Source organism: Mugil cephalus, chromosome 3 (genome assembly GCF_022458985.1).
Source record: "Mugil cephalus isolate CIBA_MC_2020 chromosome 3, CIBA_Mcephalus_1.1, whole genome shotgun sequence".
NCBI classification, from domain to species: Eukaryota; Metazoa; Chordata; class Actinopteri; order Mugiliformes; family Mugilidae; genus Mugil; species Mugil cephalus.
This window is the reverse complement of record NC_061772.1, coordinates 18021944-18044369: the sequence shown is the minus strand read 5'-3', so window position 1 is coordinate 18044369 and position 22426 is coordinate 18021944. Positions and strand designations below refer to the sequence as shown.

General features: G+C 41.7%; 1 protein-coding gene across 4 annotated transcripts; it reads left to right on the top strand.

Annotated features, from left to right (window-relative positions):
* Window positions 1–21636, top strand: abcc12 (ATP-binding cassette, sub-family C (CFTR/MRP), member 12). Of its 4 annotated transcripts, XM_047581531.1 has the most exons (32): window positions 1–73; window positions 381–460; window positions 6841–6896; window positions 7134–7285; window positions 7371–7523; window positions 7742–7889; window positions 8763–8999; window positions 9124–9297; window positions 9766–9913; window positions 10359–10507; window positions 10660–10767; window positions 11514–11747; window positions 11833–11904; window positions 12064–12188; window positions 12996–13068; window positions 14017–14220; window positions 14715–14849; window positions 15016–15106; window positions 15361–15411; window positions 16297–16392; window positions 16503–16606; window positions 16717–16899; window positions 16987–17213; window positions 17353–17490; window positions 18876–19065; window positions 19149–19238; window positions 19365–19554; window positions 19725–19884; window positions 19979–20057; window positions 20784–20897; window positions 21093–21257; window positions 21334–21636. In XM_047581531.1, exons 3-32 carry the CDS (start codon window positions 6846–6848, stop codon window positions 21424–21426), a joined length of 4134 nt encoding a protein of 1377 aa, XP_047437487.1. In that variant the 5' UTR covers window positions 1–73; window positions 381–460; window positions 6841–6845; the 3' UTR covers window positions 21427–21636. The 4 variants fall into 4 exon arrangements, with proteins under 4 accessions (XP_047437487.1, XP_047437490.1, XP_047437486.1 ...); XM_047581534.1 differs by lacking the exons at window positions 1–73; window positions 381–460 and adding an exon at window positions 1548–1567; XM_047581530.1 differs by lacking the exons at window positions 1–73; window positions 381–460 and adding an exon at window positions 3914–4026.
* Window positions 21637–22426: the final 790 nt, after the last annotated feature.

The following is a 22426-nucleotide window of genomic DNA, read 5'->3' as shown; positions in this document are numbered from 1 at the left end:
CGAAGGGTCCTCACAGGGTAAACAGAGGGCAGGTCTACGTATGTCTCACCCTTCAGGACACACAGCGTCAGTCGTAAGAGATCAATCTTTTCCTCCTCAAAATATTTTAGACAAATCTTGTGGTTGATTCATGGATGCAAAGATAAGCAGAGAGTACAGTCATGTCTTGACGTTAACCTTGGTAATGTGTCAACATGTTGTTCAGATAGTAGCTGAGAATCATTATTAAGTGTGTCTGAAGTGTTAAGATATCAGGGTGTGAAATGGATCAGTATGTTCCGGCCATAATACCACTGTCAACACACGTCAGTAGGGACTACCACTTCTGTATGTGTGTGGTTTGAGCTGTGTTTTAGTTTGTAAACTGCATTCTCTTCAAGTCTGTGGCAGGATTGGAAGAAATGACATGAGCTGCTGACATCTGGGCCTCGGGTGATAAGAACACGGCTGCATCTAGAAGGTAAGTTTTTATTTATTTATTTGCCTCAACCCCAGAACACTAACGTAGCAATTGTCCTCATGTGGTTTTCGTTGTGTTACTGCTGCTCGCTGACGTCATGGAAGGTAGGAGTGTTTCCCCACTTCAGTACCTGGTTTACATGTAATGGGTTCATTTAGTATAATGCTGAATAAATATCAGTTCAGGTGGACCGAATTTCAAGTTCGTATCTTCGTAATTTTTTTTAGGAGCTATTTCTTAAAGATTCTCCAAATTCTTTTGTAAGTTTTAGACATTTTTTATGAGTCTCCTGTGATACTTTGTTTTGTTTTTTGAGGCGTTTTATAGTCTAACATAAAATCAGTTAGTTCGTTAGTTCTTAAAATCAGAAGTTCTTCAGTACACCATGTATTTGTGTATTTATTTTGATGAGAAAGGTGAGGGTCTAAAGACAGTGAGCAGTGTCCAAAAGAAAGATCATGAAGCTACCCTTTAACTTTGTTAGAGAGATAACAGCTGTGAACTCATAGCAGACTCATGTGTGCAGCTGTTCGCACTGAGGCATGACAGGAACTGTGAGCATGTTGGTGTCTCAACATCATGAGACCTACCTCACATCACCACCACAGAGAAACGCAACGCAGAATTCGATGTAAACATGTTGGAGGCTCAAGCCTGTAATTGTTTCAAAGTATGAGCCTGGTCACCCAAACTGGACTAAAACGACCGACAACAACTCAGGGAACAAGGAACAGCGAGTAGTGGAACGGAAACAGTAGGAACACTAGGAAAAACAGGCCACATCAACATCAAGAGGCACCTTCAACAGGCATGACTCAACAAAAGGAACTCCATTGATAATTGACAATGGACAAACGGAAAGGGAGGATTACAAAAACACATGGGCTGAGGGGGTTGACGAGACACGCGTGAAACTGATGAGGTAGGAACACACGTATGATCAAAGGGGGAAAAAAGGCAGACGGGAAGGGAATCAGGACAAGGAAGAGCTTGCAAAATGAAAACAGGAAAGCCAGACAGAAAACATTCAAAACTTGATCTCATGAACAGAAAAACTCATCAACAGTCCGTGCCCTAACAGTGTCAGCAGATGGTCGGTCTGAAATGGTGAGTTCAGTAATAAGGAGAGAAACAGCAGGTGAGGAACGAGTATTTATTTAGGAATCATGACAAGGAAAATGAACAGCCTGTGGACAACTGAGTCCTTCCTTTGCATATCGTTCATGTCACTGCTGCATAATTCAGAATTCATTTGTCCATCAACAGGATGAGGTTCTGATGCTAGAATACAATGTAGATTTTCTTTTGTTATTCCCTGTTTTATTTGGGGTATTTACAACCCTTGTGTCTCTACTTGTTAGCACTTCTTCTCTTTGGATTTTTTCTTAACCTCGCTTGTTTCTTATTAACCAACGTGATTTGTGTATTTGTAGTCCAGTGACAGGGTGTGTACCTTACTGTGGCCCTTGTCCTTGGGGCTGCAGTATTCCTGTGGCCCCCACTGTGCCATTGTTTAGGCTGCCACATTCAGGTCCTACTCTGTGGCATCTGTCAGCCCAGCATTCAGTAACAAAGTGAATATTCTTCAATGAAACTACACTTCATCAGCTGCCCCATAGACTGTCTAGATAGATAGAGAGTGGTAAATTAGTCAGGTTTTAGCCTGCTCATGTAGTGTATAGGTACACTAAAGAATAATAATGATAATAATAATAATAATAATAATAATAATAATAAGATATATAACAAACAAACAAGGAAGCTTTCAAGTAAGGTAGGTAAGAAAATACAGGAAATGAGTATGCTTTAAGAAATTTATAAGAATAAGAAATTTTGAGTATTGGGTCATTTTGTTACCACTGATCCACTAATGAAGGCCGTGCTTTTTATTAAAAGACACATTTTTTCGTTGCCGTGTTTCGTGTCCATATAAAGCCAGTACATTTGAAAGTTCTTCAGAGACAAAAATGGCTAAAACAAGGCAGGAAACACACCTGAGGATGCAGGTTCTCAGCCAGGAAGGGTAGAGCTGCCACCAGATCTCAAGGAAGTGCAGATGCATTCCTTCATCTGTTGGATCCACTCTGCAGAAATACAGATGAAACAACAGCTTGGAAGACAAACAAAAATCTGGGCGTCTAAGGGTTTCTACAGCAAGAAATGACCTCATCCTGATCCACATGTGCAGGGAAAACCACCGAATGATACCACAGGAGCTCCAACAGCGGCGGTCAAACCAAACTGGTGTCCAGTGTTCCACCACTGTTTGTGGTAGACTTTTAGATCAGGGCTTAAGGTCCTACAAGGCTGTCAAGAAGGCCCTGATAGAGTTTAGCCCGGCGTCGTTGGGCCCAAGCACGCAAGAACTAGACATTCAGGAACTGGAAGATTCTGTGGTCAGATGAGTCCAGTTTCCAGCTTTATCTTCCTCCTGCTAATGTGAGAGTACACAAAAGGCCAGGCCAAGCATTATCTCAAGCATGTACAGCACCTACTGTCAAACATGGCAGTATCATGGCCAGTGTTAGTCATCTTACTGTCTGTGATGGCACATTGAACTCTGCCAAATATTGGGCCATTCTCCAAACCCACATGCTCCCTTCTACGCATGCTCTGTTCCATCGAGGTCAAAACTGAATGTTTCAACAAGATAATGCCCCTTGTCACAGTAGGACTTGGCTGTAGGAGCACAGTGTCCAGGTCTTAGAGTGGCCAGCTCAATCCCTCAATATGAGTCCCATTGAAAAATCAGTGGTGGATTATCAAAGGGTCTGTTTCAAAGCGCAAACCAAAGAATTGGTTAATTCGGTTAATTTAATCGTTAATTAAAAGTAGTAAATCGAGGAGAGTGGGACAAGATTAGCCCTCAACAGCTCGAAAGGCTCGTGGGGAACATGCCAGCCAGGATTACAGCTCTACTGCGTGCTAATGGCAGGTGTACTAAATGTTAATTTGTGATGGTTTATTTATTTTTTGTTCAGTTTTGAACACATTCTCTGTTATTTGTTGGCTTTGATACCGACAATGCAGAGAAGTGACATATTAAAACTGTCAAGAATTTAGTTGTGTTAAATAAATAAATATAATTTATATTTGTTTGTGTCTGTTTAATGCAGCCACATCTTTTGAAACAACAAAGATTTTTCCACAAATATTTCATGATGATATTTGAGATTGTGTAAAATTTTAAGGGTGTCCAAAAACTTTCTTCTACCGCTGTGTGTGTGTATTCAGACACACATATATATATATATCCAAATTTGGTGAGACAGGAACACTGCAGAATAAACACTGGCACGTTGTGCTCTTATAGCAGTAGCAAACCGTACCCTATGGCGATGTTACATTTGTTTGAACTAGCACATAGTGATACAGCGTCAAGGGACACCTCAGAGGGCGTATCGCGTGTTAATTTCCTGCCTAAGTAGGTGCTATGTTCATTTCAACTCTGAGGCCACATGAGAATGCAAGCAACGCTACCTCCTATGACACTGACAGGCCACCAGGACATCTCTAGTTCTCCAGTTCTTCAGAGATGGCCAAAAAGAAATTATGTCCTCAGCCAGGTAAATTTATTCAAGACTAAAATAATGAATGTTACCAGTTAGCATTCTCTTATGCCAGCTTTTAACATTAACTAACAGAAAGCTCATAAAGTTCAAAAGGGTTTTTGCTTTTCAAATTGCATGACCGGTACTCCGTGTTATCTTTTGTGTTTGTTGCAGAATATCATACGCAATGCTAGCTCAGAAAAGATATCATGAAGTCTACTATTGCTGTACTGTCAGACGAAGATAGCTACTCTCATGACATATGTGACACTTTTATTTTTTACAATTTGACACAACAGTAGTGTGTAACAGCCAGCTAGTTGAACGTAAGCGGAGGAAATAGTTTTGATCCCATTTCCTCAAGACTGTGATGTGAACTTTTCAAGAACTGAAGAAGCTACTTTGATTACCGCAACTTTCACAGCATGTCACACCAACCAGTAAAGGTAGTATTTTGAGAAGCCACTAAGTTGAATTTAGCTTTAAAGTTGCCCGTGAACCTGGGTCGCGGGTAAAATATAGGTTGAAACAAGTCAAAGTGGATGCAGGAAGGGCAGCGTTTTCTGCAGATTTATTCTTGCTACACTCCCCCAGTTCTCCTGAGTCATTGCTGCAGTCCAAACAAACACATGTAGGCGGAAGAAGGTTTAGTCATTACAGGACACCCTCGACAGACAGACAGCGGGTATCTGCAGGTCAAAGGGCTTACTGCTGCAAAAACAAAATCTGCATCCAGTCATGCATACCTAACCGGGAGGGGGGGTCAACGTCCAGGATCAATATGTTTGAATCTAGATTGACAGATGTGCAGAAAAAAATGATACCACACCATAATGGTGAAGCTGGAGCTTTATATTTGTACCCATCTGCACCCTGTCCTCTCCAAGTTATAAGACATAATATAGAAAATATATTAGAATAAATATTAGAAGCTTCCCAGAATCAAGTTTCATTACTTTAGTTGCTCAGTCTAAGTGCAATTTAAACATGCATTATCACACATTCTAGTCTTCATTATGTAGTTTCATCTAACTCTAACTTTCATCTAACCCAATTTGTGCAATATTTTGGCAATATTACCCTTCGGTGAATGAGGGGGTAAGACATTTACCTCTGCACAGGCCGACCTTTGATATCCATAAAAGTCCCTTGTGTAAGGCAGAGGGAAATGCTACTCCACTGTTAGCTTTAGGTTCAGTGTTGACCGGGCAGTGCGACTTTCCTGTCCTCCAGGCAGAGGTATGGTTGTGTTTGGTTGTTCTATTGAACAGGAAATGTTTCTGTCAGTTTCATTTAAACAAGTAACAGTTTTATGCATAGCATTATGCATAGTTTATCTTGGCTGCATGTTAGAATAATTCGCCTGACTTTTGTTGACTCATTTGTCTGAGATAATTTTTTCATACTTTAGGTGACAGGTTTTAACATTGCTGTAGGTCTAAAAGAAAAAAAAAGGTTTCACTATCTGCTTTAAATGTGTGTTTATAGACTCTCATGATTCTTACTCAGTGATGCCAGTAATGCGTTACTTAGTAACCACTTTTTTCAGTAATCTAAGGCGTTACTATTTCCAAACCAGTAATCAGATTAAAGGTAATTATCCGAGTGACTGTGCGTTACTATTTTTCCCATTTCCCTAAAATGAAAAAGATATATTTGGTGAGCGACGTGACTTATACAACAAGTCACGTTTTCAGCATGAGGACAACTCACAGGTAATACCACGTAGTGACACATGTAAACAACAATGGAGGGAGGCCAGAGATGCGCATTTTCAAACTGGAAATTTTATATTTTTTATACAAAATACTACCTCTGAAAGAAAGCAGCATTAATCTTCGCTGTGCACCCTGTGCTGACGATGCAGATCTATCTAGCTTCAAAAACACAACATTGAATTTAAAGAAACATTTGGAGTCACAGCACCACATGGTGATGTGAAGCAGAGAGCTGCACTTAAAGCAGGAGGTCCAACACCAGTCAAACAGCAAGAGCTGGACTTTGGTGCGGAACCAGTAAGCGTGGAAGAGTTGACAAAGTCGGCTGGACAGTCCTGTGTTGTAGAGGATCCACTTCCAATAAAGTGAATGTAACTAGTAAAGTAACTTGTAATCGGACTTAGTCACAAGAACACTGTTCTTTTTGCTGCGGTGCATCTCAGAAGTGCTGCAGACAACAAGCTCTTGATGTAGTTTACAGAACACTTTGAGCATCCAGTGATCACTGCCACAGCTGGGATGAATTTGGCAACTCCTTTTTATGACTTGTGGGAAAAATGCTGTGTCATGTAGCCACCTTGCTGGCTTGGTGGTGCTGCCTTGGTGATTTCTGTTGCAGCTGAGAATGTATCAAGTCCATCTGTTATCAACACGCTCTCATAATGTAACACAGGTATTTCACTGGACTACAGTTGGAATAAGCATTTATAGCTGTCTCAGCTATATATGAGGAGGACTCCTGTCATTCATTGACTCATTCTATTTAAAGACGTTAGTTATGAAGTGGGAAATAAATGTTGTACTCATGTTAATGTAAATGTGAGTTTTAAATGATTCCTGGGCTCTTCTCAGGTTTCTACTATGGTCAAGTTCAACATGTTAACACCAGGTGTTATTACTGAAACATGTGTGCCAGATTTGTAACTCATGTAACATTTCATATTATATTTCAGTGCTGTCAGTGACTCACACACCAATTCAGATTATAACACAGAATGATTACTTATCCTGTCTCTAGTTTCACACTGTAAAAAATGGATCCGTTTAGTTAGGCTCTGAAGTTGGTTGTTGTAACTTCGCTTGGTGACTTTGCTTCTTTGTTGCCCAAAAGACAAAATGAAGCCAGAGCAGTCTTTGGAGGAGAACGGTACTCGAAGAGTCACTTATGTAAGTACAGAACAAACAGCAGCTTCCACCAGAATGCTTTAGGTCTTTCTTTCGCTGTCTGAGGTCTTTCCCTTTCCTATTTGTTAAGCCTGCATCCTGTGATTTAGTTGTGGTGTTTGATGTACCGTACAAGAGCCAGCAGCTGGAAGACGGCTGAAAAGAAACTACACACACTCTGTGTTTCTTTCTCATTGAGGCTTCTGCCTGATACTTTAATGCTGTCTTCTTACACTTTAGGCAGAAGATGTTCACCAATGGAGGACTGGGTCCGAGGTCTCAGGTCCAGAGCATATTGATGAGGACCACAGTAAAATCAAATATCCTTCATTATTTGGGAAATACCACGAGAGCCTGCAGACCCTCAAGCCCTTCCGATGGTCCTCATCCGAGTCAGTTTCCCCGATTTCTAACACACTTTGATGATGAATGCGCTTGAATATGCACTTAAATATCTATCTATCTGTTCCTCCTCAGAACTTCACCCCACCCTTTGGACAATGCAGGCTTCCTGTCCTTCATGACCTTTGCTTGGATGACCCCTTTTATGTGGTCCATGTTCAGGAATAAACTGGACATGTCCTCTCATACCCTGTCTCCTTTGGACGTGGCTGACACGAGTGGAGAAAGGTCTGAAAACTCTTCTTGCTGATTCACATTTCTCGACTGTATGTTGATACAACCTCAATACATCTACATGTCAGTTTCCGGTAAACGAGTCACAAAACTGAGACAAAACTTCCAAAATTAAACGATGGACGTGTGGGAAATGTTTGGAATCAGTGGAACAACAAGATCTCTGTAAGTGGTGCCCAGTTTATTTATTTATTTATTTATTTATTTTCCAGGCTTCAGAGATTCTGGGCCAAAGAAGTGGAAATGAAGGGCCTAGAGAAAGCCTCTTTGGTTCGTGTGGTCGTTCGCTTTCAAAGAACCAGGCTCATTTTGTCCGTCTTAACTGGAGTCTTGGCCATGGTGGCAGCGTTCCTGGGCCCGGTGAGTAGTGTCAAAAGCTGTAGAGCTTCCTCTGTCGGTGGGAACGGCCCTCCGTGATATTTGTCCAAATATCACATTTACTGTAAATCATATTTGATTAAGAGCTGAAAGATACCACTGCAAGTTCTGTTTTAATGTATGAGGTACCATCAGCAAGATACCATTACAGTGAAGCCATTTCTTGCAAGAAGTGGTTGAATGAAAGAAGTGGTGAAGTAAGTAAAAGTTCTGTACAGCTCAGTGTATACATAGAAAAGAAGAAAAAGTCTCAGTACACCGCTTTTTTTCCATGCATAATCAAGTCTTCACAACCGTTTCTACTGGTTGAGAGAGAAATTATTACACTAGATTGACTAAGGATGGACTATTTTACTGTGATGATGAGTAAACCACACTAGTAGTAAAACTGGTTTGCATGGTCCGGTGTTAGCACTGCCTGCTGATGTGGAAAAAATACCGTTATTCGGTATGAACTGGTATACCGCCAGTTCTAAGTAAAATCTGAAATAGTAAGGTAAGTATTGGAAAAATATACAAAATAAAAGTTCACCAGGCTCTGAAATAATGGAGTAGTGCTGTAATTAAATACAGTACTGAAGTTACTTGAATAAGTTTTATGAATTTATGGCCACAGAGGTTTTGTGACTGAAAAAGAAGGGACAGAAAAAGTGGCACAAATGACCCAGAAACACACTGCGTGCGGCTAAATCCTTCAAATCTGCTACTATTGATTGAACTCATCAACTCATCCTAATCACATAATATTACTAACGATACTGTGTGAAGCTGCTTTAAAGCTTTAGTCCAAGAGTCACCTAAAGACTTGTGCTCTTTTCATTTGTCTCAAACCTCTCTTTCTCCCTGTCTCGTCAGGCTGTTCTCCTTAACATGATCTTGGTTTATGTTGAAATGTCTGAGATGTCAACGCTGTCCTACGGCATTGGGCTGGCCTTCGCTCTGTTCACCTCAGAGTGCTGCAAAGCTGTGTTAATTTCCTTGCTGTGGGCGTTAAACCTGCGCACAGCAGTCAGATTGAAAGGTGCCATCTGTTCCCTGGCCTTTGAGAAAGTCATCTCCCTTCGGACACAAGGCAACATTTCAATGGGAGAGGTAAAGGCTGTGCCTTAGATTTCTTGGGGAGTACAGTCTCTCTTGTGTTAGTTAAGGCAGTTTACTCTGGCAGTCCAGTCCCTCTGATTATTTCTCTCTCTCTGTTTGTACCTCTCTCATGTAGATGATTAATGTTTTGACCAACGATGGCCACAGATTATTTGAGGCAGTGCTGTTTGCAAGCTTCTTGTTTGCCAGCCCAGTGCTCTTAATTTTGTGTATTTTCTACTCCTGCTACATTTTGGGCTACACCGCACTGACTGGAGTCTTCATCTTCCTCATCTTTCTGCCCACACAGGTCTGTGCATGTTGCTCACAAAAGACACTTTTTTTTCCTTTTTTTTTTTACAAACAGTGCTGCTCAACCAATAAGTAGCTTCATCCATATTCAGACCTGAACTGATGCACTTTCATATATAGTAACAATGCAACACATTCATGGTGTAACTTAACATTTAGGTACATTTAGATATATTTTACAAGTAGATATGATGACATGATGACATGTCTTGGAGGCCAAAGGGAGACCTGCACAATACTAGGAAACTGGTAATGCCTGATGGGTGTATAGCTTGTGTTAACAATGACAAATGTTTGTATATCCATAGAACTCAGTGCTTTTACCTCAGGCAACAGGAATTACGAGTATTATTAGGAAATGACAGTACGTTCTGTGTTTGCCTTGATCAGTTCAGCGGCGTTGGTAACCTATATTTAAATGCATTTCCTCCTCACCTTTCTGAACTGGTTTCGTCTCTGTTTTCAGTTTTTCTTGGCCAAGCTCATTAACTTATTCAGGTGGAAGGCCATAGTGATCATGGACAGCCGTGTTCGCACAATGCATGAGATTCTCAACAGCATTAAGCTTATCAAGATGTACGCCTGGGAAGATTCTTTTGAGAAGAAGGTTGCAGGTAAGTCGGGCAGCTGCCTGTTGCCTCTTGATTCGTACCCCTTCCCCTTTGTGTAAACACAGAACCAGCATTAGCATAGTCAAGCTGCCAGAAGCACTAGAAGATGTTGACAACATTTTCTTAAGTACACTGGTGTCCCCATGCATTTGGTTTCATGTATAGCAGTGCTGCCCAATTCCGGTCCTCGGGGGCCACTGCCTTGCATGTTTTCGATGTTTCCCTCCTCCACCACACCTGATTGGACTGTGTAGGAGTGCAGGGCTCGTCCCTCTGCACAACTGGCAGATGCCAGGTTCTCAAGGCCTACAAGCGAAAAAGTGCATATAGTTTAATAATTATATGCACGTACTTTAACTAATCCTCTGGTAAAGATGCTTACTGTATGGCTGCAGGCTGAAATCTGGGTGCTCTTCGCAAAAGACAAAAACCCTTTCTTCTCTTGTAGATTTAAGAAAAAATGAAATGAAAAAACTCCGGCTGGTCAGCTACATCCAGAGCTCTAATGTCAGCTCTAGCAGCATCCTCCCCACCATCGCCATTGTTTGCACCTTACTGATACACACTTTCTTGGGCTTACCGCTAAACTCGTCTGATGTGAGTACCGTCAGCATTGTAACATGTAACATGAGTTTCATTGATTATCTTCATGTTTTGTCCACTGTTTTATCCTGCAAGGGTTCATCTGTGACTGTATGGTGTGGAGTTCTGTATATGTCTTTTATGGTGTCATTCCCTGCCATTACCAGGCCTTCAGCACTATTGCTAACTTCAACTGTATGAGGTTCTGCCTGGCTATTCTGCCCCTGAGTGTGAAGGCTCTGGCTGATGCTTCTGTGTCACTCAAGCGGTTAAGGGTAAACTCTTCTTTTTGGTTGCTCAACAGTCTTGGCAAATGCTGATTGGTAATAATGCAGCTTTTAAGGGTTGTTTTGCTCTTGCTCGTTGGTTGACCTTGGTTCATTTGCATCAATTTGCTTCTTGTGAGAAAACACTTTTCTTTCAGGGTTGTGTGGTGCAAGCAGCGCACCTGCAGGGGGGGTCGCAAAATATTTGGTTGATTAGACATTTTTATATACATGCCCCACCATGAATCCAACATATTTTAGTAAAGGGATAGCTTAATATTGAATGCAAAATGATAATATTAATTGTAGTAATAATGATAATAATAAACAGCACTAGGCCAAGTTTAATATAGAACACATATAAAAGATAGGGGGTCCCTACTTAATCTCTCTATCAGTTTGGGGATCCTCGGCCTGAAAAACGTTGAACACCCCTGCTTTAAACTGTTATTTTCTACACGTATATTCACATGTAGTGTACATGTTGTTCATATACAGAACGCTGGCACATGAACCACAGAGCAGCAATAAATACCGGTGCCGGCAGTCAATGCTGATGCTCCACCGTCGATTTGTTTATTCCCTGAAATCCAAATTTCCAATAAAATTGTGAACTGAGCCAAGGTTGAATGCAAAGTTGTAAAGTAATATAACAGTATAATATATATTCACCAAATCAGGACAAAATTATACAATTAATGATTTGAACATGTGAACCTTATGAAGTTTGTAAGGACAGTATGTTGATGTTTCAGAAAATATTGCTGGTCCAGAATCCTGAGCCCTACCTGATCCAAACGAAAGGCAGTGACTCAGCTATAGAGATGAAAAATGCTACACTTTCCTGGACCAAACCAGGCAACGAGGCAGAACCTCCGCCCCCCAGCTCACCCACAAGGTTGGAGGAGCCCAAGGTGGATGATACGTCTGAGAATTTAAAGACTGGAGACTTACCGACCTTGAGGAACATCTCCTTCACACTGCCTAAGGTGTGCTTTACCTCTGATAAGGAGAACTCTAGTTGTATGGACTCCCCTAAATGCCAGCCATTAATCACTCTGTTGTTTCCTGAAGGGCAACCTGCTTGGCGTCTGTGGGAACGTTGGAAGCGGAAAGACGTCTCTGATTTCCAGCATTTTGGAACAGGTTGGTTATCTGTTGAGTTGCCCGTCCTTATTTTCTGTGCCACTGTCTGCTTCTTGGCCATGAAAGTGATCGGGCTTCCGATCAGGCTTGATAAACTCAGAAACTTAACGTGTCCTTGCAGCTTTGCTCATCATTACTGTCTAATTTTTTATTGTGTAGATGCACCTTCACGAGGGATCCGTCACAGCTGATGGGACCTTTGCCTATGTCTCCCAGCAAGCCTGGATTTTCCACGGGACTGTTCAAGAAAATATCCTGCTGGGAGAACCTTTTGACCAGGCCAAGTAATTATTTACTCTTTAACACAGAAACACACACTTGTCTGCCCAACAAGGAATATAAAAACAAGGCCAAGACAACAGAAAAAAAAAATGTTTAACTCTGACATAGTTCTTCTTATCTCTATGAACCTGTCTGGCAAAGTAGTCAAACTAGAGCAGCAGCCACCTTACCTGTCAGACAGATGTCCAACGGCTGCCAAGGATGGACACAGGTCAGCAGTGCCACTCCTGACCTGTGTCCCAGTGTAGACATTTATAGACAGTGACTTTGGTCTCATATAAATCATGTGGGGATGTCTGCAGAGCAAAACAATTTGAATGTGCCTGTCCTACTTGGGAGTGACATAATTTGAAGATTTCTTTAGTAAGATAAGATAAGATAGGATATGTCTATATTCATCCCACAATGGATGAATGGATTGTTAACAGCAGAAGAGACATTCAGCAATCACACAGTGTACACAGGTCACATATGGGTGGACTAAAGAATAAAAATAAGAGTATAAAAAGTATAAAAAAGATGTTACAAACAAATAAGGCCGCATTCAAGTAACAAAATATAGAAAATGAGTATGCTTGTAAATATACACACATCTACAACTGGGAGGTATGCAGACAGTGTAAAATAGTAGGTATAAATATATATGCATTTACAGAACAGTGCAGTAGTGTATGAGGAGGAACATTGCACATAAAGTCAAGTATGTAAATGAAAAGTGGTTGTTTGTCCTTACAGCATGGGTTTATGATGGATTCATTATTATTGACTGTTTTTATTGTCAGCTAAATTAAATGATTAATGCACCGCAGGTATGACAGAGTTTTGGACGCGTGCAGTCTCAGGCCTGACCTGGATATCCTGCCATATCGGGATCAAACCGAGGTAGGCGCTCTCTCTTTCCCAAAATGGACAGTTCTAAAACTCCTCTGAATGATTGAAGTGTGGTGTAATTCATAAATCTCCCAACTACATCTAACAGAAGCACCATAAACACCCAGATTAACAGGGGAACTGAACAGGGACATGACTCGTCTGTCCTTCTATTGCTACACTGATGAATTAATCACTTAATATTTTATGAGTAACTACACTTATTAGTTTAAAAGTTACGTCTATTTTTTACAATTGAAATAACCACTTTGGGGGAGTTGTCTTTTTGAGGACAAATAAAATAATGCAAATCAAATTTCTTATAATTGTACAAGGTCTTTAACGTTGAGTCACAAACATTCCCTTCATATCCATAGGATTCTGTAGTGTAGGACTCAGTAAGCTTAAAAAAACTCCTGCCATAAATAAAATGTTATTCAGAACTGTTATACCCACCCCGCATTTGTCATGCACTATTTTTTATGTATTCTGTTTTAGAAGAAATTGTATTTTGACTTCACCTAATACGATGTGGTGTGTAGGAGGAAAGGAAATATAAAAGGGTCGACAAGAAACACTACAAAAAACTTTTTAAATAATAATAAAAAAAAAACTGTACATGCACATATGAGCCAGTGGGCTATTTGGTCATATAGCATTGTGCCAACCAATCACATGATGTGCATATGTATATTCCAGTCAGGAGACGCTGAATGTTTAGCAAAGGTCAATGGTAAAAAAAAAAACTCCCACAGTAATAAAAACAATAAAACAATAAAAACATGCACAGGAACAATACTAAAGTGTCCTTATGCATAGGAAAATTTAAAAAAAAAAAAAAAACTACATAAACTATGTAAAGTTATATACTTAATACAAATTTAACACTTTGTGTGTTTTGTGCCGTACTAGACCCTTTGCCTCATGGTCTCATGAGCTTTTTGCTGTTTTGCTGTGCAGATCGGAGAGCGGGGCCTGAACCTGTCAGGGGGGCAGAAGCAGAGGATCAGCCTGGCCAGAGCCGTCTATTCCAACAGGGACATCTTCCTTCTTGATGACCCGCTATCTGCTGTTGACGCCCACGTGGGGAAACACATTTTTGAAGAATGCTTGAAGAAGCAGCTCAAAGGGAAATCGATCATTCTGGTAACACACCAGCTCCAGGTAGGAAACTAAAACCCTGTGTTATTGTTCGGCAGAAACTGAATGTGAACTGAAATGTTTCAGAAAGAATACAGCTTGGGCAGACACTGTTATGATGTAGCTTCGCATAGCACAAAGAAAAAGAGTAATAAGAGGAAACACCTAACTTATTCTTTCCAAAGATTAACATGTGTCAGTTGTTTATTCAGTTAAAAGTCCACTACTTGTTAGTGTATGGGATGTTGCATGTTAGACTATATCTTGGCCAAGAGTGGCAACTGAAGGAGAATATGATCTATACTATCTTGTTGAAATGAAGTAAAAGTAAATGAGTCATCAGGAAGCCGTATCTGCTGTGTTATCTTAATCATTATTTGAGAAAGCTGTAAGCCACTCTACTGTAGATAAAAGAGTGTCCAAAGCCATGAATTCCACCGATGTGTAAATGCACGTGACTGCTGTTTACGCTGCACTGCAGAGCTCGGGACATGGTTGTCCTTGCTTTTGTCTCCTAGTATCTGGAGTTCTGTGACGACATCCTGGTTCTGGAGGACGGGGAGGCCCTGGAGAGTGGGAACCACCTGGCCCTGATGAATGCTAACGGACGCTACGCTCAGCTCATTAACAACTACCGGATGGAACAGTCTGAGGTGAGCCGCAGCACAAAATACATTGCAGCACTTTCCTTATTGTTTAACTGTCTGTTAACCCTTCACACCAACTCTTTGTCGTCATATAACAAGGGACAAAGTTCTCCATAAGCATGCATGTCTGGAGCTGTTATTGACTACACTAACACTGATTCTCTTGAGTCAGGCAGAGGAGAAAGAGGAGTCACCTCCAGAGCTTGCCCAGTTGAAAGAGGATGAGTGCAGACATCGTGCAGACAGTGGGATAGTGAACCCAGGTATGGAAACCAGAAAAGGACACAAGCTTGTAAAAGTGCCATTTTATAACCAGGAGTGTGTGAGAGGTTGATTCCTCTCACCGTATGACTCTTACGCATCATTGCTTGAGTAAGCCAAGTGGAACTAGATTTCTACATGTCTTATCTTATAAGATAAGAGATAAGATAATCCCTTTATTTATCTCACAGTGGGAAAATCATAGCGTATGCCAACTGTAATCAGCAAAATGACTGACACCTGTGCTTCCTTCCAGCGTTTGACATGTCAGATGAGGGTGACGAAGGACAGACAGCTGACCCAAAGTGTAAGTCTGCAAAATCGTTAAATTCTGATGTTGGTGTCCATGTACAGAACAGAGTAGTCAACTCTGTAAGAGCCGACCTGGGCTACCCGATCACGAGTGACCAGTTTTAGGTACATGAGTTCAGACCTGGTGTTAACATCCAAATTAGTTTTTCTTTTTCAGTCCACCATCTATAATAACGTGTATTTTTTCTGAATGAATGAGGCAAAACTCCACTGACATAGGTGTACTCCAGTGGAGTATAAGCGGCCTTTAATGCGACTCAGGACGCGTTGCGTTCACACTACAAATATAATTTGGACAAATGCGAGCCAGGCCGCATCCAAATGTGGTCAGAGATCTCGATGCATCCTGTCTTTTATGTGATCTGATCGCCTATATCGGATCTTAATGCAAGGCCTGAACAGACCGTAAGACTGGATCACTCATGGTGATCTATCTTTGCTGGTCTGTATACATTTTATTTTTTCAAAGTATTGTCCTAGTTTGGTGTGGTAATTAGCACTGATGTCTCTGATAGCAAGAAGGTTCGGGGTTCAAATCCGTCATCCAACTGCGGTTGGTTCTCTCTGGGTACTCCAGCTTCTTCCCACCCTCCAAAGACATGCTCATTAGGATTATTGGTGATTATTGGTGATTGGCGGTAGGTGTGAGCATGAATGGTTGTCTGTCTCTCTGTGTTAGCCCTGAGATAGACTGGAGACCTGTCCAGGGTGTACCCATCTTTTGCCCATTGATACCTGGAATAGGCTGCAACCCCCCTCAACCCTCCAGAGAACAAGCGGTTACAGAAAACGAATGAATGAATGAATGTTGTAGTGTACTGCAATCCAGTTCTTCAGGTTTAAGCCACGATGTATATAAATAGTTTTTCTTCATCTTAAGCTTCTGTGGAGACTGGTGATCAGCTGGTCAGTCAGGAGTCCTCCACAGAAGGCAGCGTCTCCTGGCGAGTCTACCAGCAGTACTGCAAGGCTGGAGGTATCATCCTACACACTCAGGCACAATGATTTGCATCATTTCGAGTAATAATAGACAGTCCACATTTGTACCACATGGTTGGTTAAGTTTGGGTAAATGTGTTCCTACAGGATACTTCATGACTTTCGTCACCCTGCTGAATTTTTGCCTGTTGATCGGATCATCAGCCTTCAGTAACTGGTGGCTCAGCAACTGGCTGGAACAAGGGGACGGGGTGAGAATTTCCCTCTCTCTCTTTAATCAGTTCTTATTTTGACTCTATTTTGGCCTTCTCTCCAACCCTGGCCTGCACCAACATCGTATACTGTCTTATTTTTGTCCCAGTCATCAAATAGCACATCTTCAGACCAGGGTGACATCTCAAAAAACCCAGACCTTCATTTCTACCAATTGGTTTATGGCCTGATGGTGATTGTGATGGTGACAGTTGCCGTCACCAAATGCATAGTATACACTCACATTACGCTGAAGGCCTCCAGCAAACTCCATGACAGCATGTTCAAGAAGGTACTTTGCAATGTCCTAACACCAGTAATCTACAACGTACCCTAGCAAACGTATCCGAAAGCATGTTTTTTCACTTCCCTCTTACAGATTGTTTCCAACCCAATGAGCTTCTTCGACACAACGCCGACAGGCCGCATTCTCAACCGCTTCTCTAAAGATCAAGACGAGGTGGACTCTGTGCTCCCCCTCCACATGGACCCTTTCTTACAGTTTACCCTACTCACCACGTCCACCCTCGTCATCATCTCTGCTGTGTTCCCTGTCATGCTGGTAGTGGTGGCTTTTGTGGGAGCTTTGTTTGCCCTCATTCTCTTGTGAGTTTACACCACTTAAGACTAAACGGGATCAAATTAAGAGTTACTTTGGTGCCATTTTCAAGACGTAAATAACTGCAGGTGATTGACCGTTAACCGTTGTTGAAAGTGCTGGATGGCTTTTGTGATTTGTCTGCAGTGTGTTCCAGAGGAGTATACGTTACATGAAGAAGATGGAGAACATCAGTCGCTCTCCGTGCATCTCACTTACCACCTCTACCCTGCAGGGCCTCAGCACCATCCACGCCTACAACATCAGAGAAAGCCATATAAAATTGTAAGATATCTGTGTTCCTTTACTGAAAGAGCTCTGACGTCACTCTGCGCAGTTAAACACAACGCCGCCGTATTGGCAGGAAAGTGCGCTTCTATAATGACTATTTGGTTGACAACTGCGAGCAATTATCTAATTAACCTGGGGCTGCTGTGCCCCAGGATGTCAGAATAGTCGGGGACAAGTAAAGTGGAAATACTTTTATGGGATTCTCAAATATTCTGCAAGACAGAAGACGTGGATTAATTAATATTTCCATTACAGCAAGTTAGGCTAATGTTTATAACATGGATCACAAAGGGATATTACACATTCAGCGCTAAAATTAAACATTTGGGATTAATAGTTAAAAGAATAATCTCGTGTATGTTGTGGTGCATTTAGACATTCATTTAAACTGTGTTAACGTCATAAAAGATAAGCATATAACAGACTATTTAGCTCAGTGATTAGCTTGTTACGTTATGTCGTTATGACAGCGTAGCAGTGACGAAGAGTCGCAATTTTTTGCCGACAAACTCCAAAACTGCATGTGTATCAGAGCCTGACTGTGTCACTTTCGACCCCTCCGGGCTCTTCTATAAATAGGACTAAAGAAAGTTAATGAGGTAGTTCTATATATCCGGATAACAGGTCAGAAACATGTCCCCGCTGGCTGTTTTAATGCTTAAAAAAGCACATATGGGGCATGATAAGAGTCCGTGACATGTAACCTGTCGAATTTTGACTTGTACTGGTTATCCGATGAAGATACCCAATAATCCGACTGGAATTTGGTTTTCTCTGCCATGTATATACCTAATCAGACTACAACGGAATAACGCGTGTACGCATGCTCCACAACCGCTGGGCTGACGTGTGACCCCAGAAGAAAACCTTCCAAAAAAGCTGGTTGCAGAAGTAGAAGGTAAACGGAGCTGGTAGAAAAACCGTCTGTGCGCGCACATTACGTATGAGATTAAAAAAGCTGAATTGTTATCCATCTGGTTGTTGTTTGAAATGCCGGTCTTCTGCATGAACAACACTTATTTATTATATGAATTGTCAACTCGAAAGCGGGTCGTATTACCATGGTATTAACCCACTGAAACGACACATATCGCCACCTAGTGTCCTCCAGGACAGGAGGACATGTTGTCGTCAGATATTCAATTTTCTCCGCTGCATATAAACCGGGACAAGGACTGTATTCATAAAGTCAAATATCGAACATAGCTTGATTAAGCTGTGCATGTAAATGCACTGTTGTCTATCCAGTGGAGCAGCATCATGTCATGTCAGTGTTTCTGATGCTGCTCTGCATTGTAAGCAACGTTTTATTCATCATTGTCCATACTGACTATATATATCCACATATTCATATTGGATTGTCTTCATCCACATTATAGGTTCAAGGAACTGAATGATATCAACTCCAATCAGTATTTACTGTTTCAATCTGGCACCCGTTGGCTTTCTTTCTGGCTGGACTTCATGGCTGCTGTCATGTCCTTGTCTGTGGCGCTGTTTGTAGTGCTCATCAGTAATGAGACCATCAGTCCATCCATGAAAGGCCTGGCCTTGTCCTACACCACACAGGTAAATCTGGATGGCCAGTGTTTGGTTTGTTCTTTCAAAACCATTAGCATCATGTGTACACAGTATCTTTCTATGTTTCCCAGTTGACAGGAATGCTACAGTACGTTGTGAGACAGTCAACAGAAGTGGAGGCGAGGTTCAACTCGGTGGAGCGAGTGCAGGAATACGCCACGGTTAGACTCCTCCCCTGTTACCAGTCCATCCGGCCACCCAGCCAAAAAGTTATACTGTTCAGATAATTTGTGTCTGAGATTCTTGGTGCCCTTTTGTGTCAAAGCTGCTACATGTCGTGTTTACAGGTTGGCACGTCTGAGGCCCCAAGAGACACAAAGGGCACTCAGATCCCAGAGGGCTGGCCCAAGGGGGGAGCCATCAAATTCCAGGACTATAAGATGAGGTACAGAGAGAATACACCTATTGTCCTGAACGGGCTTAATTTCGTCATCCTGGCTGGAGAGAAGCTGGGGATTGTGGGAAGGACAGGCTCCGGTAAGGCCCTGAATCCAGCAGATACTATTTATAACTTTGTTTTTCATTCAGATGGAGTACACTGTAAGTGACTCTAATGATCATACAGATGAATCCTGAATTGTCTAGACTTGTCTACTCCTCATCAAATAACAACTTTGTACTTTCTACTCTGTGCTTTGCCTCTGCAGGGAAATCCTCATTAGGTGTGGCTCTATTCAGACTAGTGGAACCAGCATCAGGAACCATCCTGATAGACGGAGTGGACATTACGACCATTGGTCTGCAGGACCTGCGCAGCAAATTGTCCATCATTCCCCAGGACCCTGTGCTTTTCTCTGGTACAGTCAGGTAACTTAAGCTACAGTCTACAAAGATTTATGTTCACACACATGCACACAGTGTTCTCACTGCCGGAGTTTGTCATTGGGGTGTTTGTCTCAAGGTACAACCTAGACCCCTTTGATAACTTCACTGATGAGGAGATCTGGACAGCGCTGGAGAAGACCTACATGAAAGACTCGGTATGTTATCATCACAACACAAATCACTTTACAGTAACAGTGAACTGCAGCTTTTTTCTCTTAGTTTGGATCATCTTGACTTTACGGACAATGCATACAACCACAGAGGCAGCTAACTGCGATATAAACCCATCAGGGATAACATTATGACCACCTTCCTAATATTGTCTAGGTCTCCCTTGATTCTCCAAAAAAGTTGTGACTCATCAAAGAATGGACATGGGCCTTCTGAGGGTGTCCTGTGGTGTCTGGTAACAGGATGTTGTTAGTGGGGGTCTTTGGGTCCTATGGGTTGAGGGGACAGGTCTCTGTGGATCAGACTTGTTGTGTGTGTGTCAGGCTGCATCCCACTGCCATCAAGGTGTGTCATTGCTGTGGTGTAGGGGTGCCTGCTCTGTTCTGGGTGGGTGGTACATGTCTAAGGAACATCCACACTAGTTGATGCCAGGTCCAAAGGTTTCCCAGCAGAACACTGAATTGTCACAAAATGGTCATTGTAATTTACTTCTCCTGTCAGTGGCCATAATGTTGTGGCTGATCAGTGTAAGTCTGAATAGAATTCTTATTACTAGAAGTTGTGCTAGTAGTAGTAATTTCTTTTTTGGGAGTTTCTTTTGGATCTGTATTCTATTCTTCTTCTTCCCCACATTTAAATAAACCAAGTTGGACTGGATTTCTGGATTCGTGTCTGTGTTAGTGCCTTAAGATGTGAATGTGTTTTCTCAGATCTTGAAGCTGGAGGGGAAGCTACAAGCGCACGTGATGCAGAATGGAGAGAACTTCTCTGTAGGCGAAAGACAACTGATGTGTATGGCTAGAGCGCTGCTCCGTAAATCCAAGGTCTGTGTACATACACCACATATAGTATGTGGCTGTGTCTGTAATGACTCTAATGCTACAACACAGTGAAATACTGTAGCTGGGACACTGATGCCACATAGTGCATCAGTATTATACTCTGCTACATTAATACGAGCCGCATGCTCGGGCTGTACGATTGCTCATCATGTTAAAATGATTCCTGTCGACCTGCAGATCATTATTTTGGATGAGGCCACAGCCTCCATCGATGCAGAGACAGATGCTCTGATCCAGAACACAATCAAAGAGTCCTTCCATGACTGCACTATGCTCACCATCGCACACCGCATCAACACCGTGGTCAACGCAGATCGCATTCTGGTCATGGAGAATGGAGAGGTAGCGAACGAACAGGAGTAATGCAAAAGATAACTCCAGCGCGAGCCTAAATCCTAATGCGTGTTCTGTCCAACAGGTGGCGGAGTTGGACGATCCAGATGTCCTGAAGCAAAGACCAGACTCTCTGTTCTCCTCACTCCTGACTGCTGCTAACACCATGAACACGTGAACCACAGAAGATCAGCTATACCCACGAGCCATTACGTTGTAATCACCGTCATGCGATAACATTTACATTGCCGTATTTAATCAGTATTGGTGCATTGTAAACTTGTGTGTGTTAAGTCCGCTGACACAAATGCACGTTCCTTCATATTTGTTTTTTTGTTTGTTTTTCATTATAGTGATCTGTCATATGTATATAAAATTCAATTATTTATTTTTTATGTCTTCGTTCTCTGCCTAATCACGCCGCTGCTTACACGTGACAAATTTGGTGCTGAAACAAAGACTAATAATAAATAACGTAAATTTGTAAGTTTGGGTCATAGTGTGTGGGATAAGCATTTTAAAGCTGTGTTAAAAGTCATTATTGGCTTTACTAGTTTTGCACGTAATAATTAGGTCTTAATATTGGACATAATAATGGCAAAGTCTGTGAACTTGAATCAGTTTATGGGCAAATTTTGCAACTGCAGAGAGAAATTGACAAGTACACTATGGGCATCTGATCCAGTCAGAGTCTTACTAGGAAGAGGGTTTTCTGCTGTGAAATCACGTTAAGGCATGGTACTCTCTCCAGCTGTGGCTATTGTATTTTATTGGTGGGGGCTCATCCCCAGCCTCTCTCAATCCCTCCTTTATCTCTCCCCACTCTCCATCCTCTCACATACTCCTCATACAAACCACGAGGGTATGCAATATACTGCATAGGACAAGATATATAATCTCCACACATTAAGATATACATAAAGGGAGGACTCTCTTTTGGAAAAGCACGTTAAGAGCTCATCTAATGAGTCACGCTCAGTCCTGCTTTTTACTGGGGGGGAGGGGGAAAGGTGCTTTATATTTCAGTTTGTCGCTGAGTTTAAAGTTCACACAGAAAAGGGAAAAAATATGAAGAAAAGGAAAAAAGGATGGGGTTAAAACAAATGACAGTCATTAGAGATTATCATAAAAATAGGGGCAAAAATAAATTAAAAAGAAAAAAAAAATGATTCATACAC

Bases quoted from the DNA above. Each gene is read 5' to 3' on its own strand.
- abcc12 (XM_047581530.1), top strand. From the start codon at position 3,996: ATGGCCAAAAAGAAATTATGTCCTCAGCCAG. The intron at 16,900-16,986 runs GTACTTTGCAAT...TCCCTCTTACAG, and splicing joins ATGACAGCATGTTCAAGAAG to ATTGTTTCCAACCCAATGAG. The intron at 19,555-19,724 runs GTAAGGCCCTGA...TTGCCTCTGCAG, and splicing joins TGTGGGAAGGACAGGCTCCG to GGAAATCCTCATTAGGTGTG.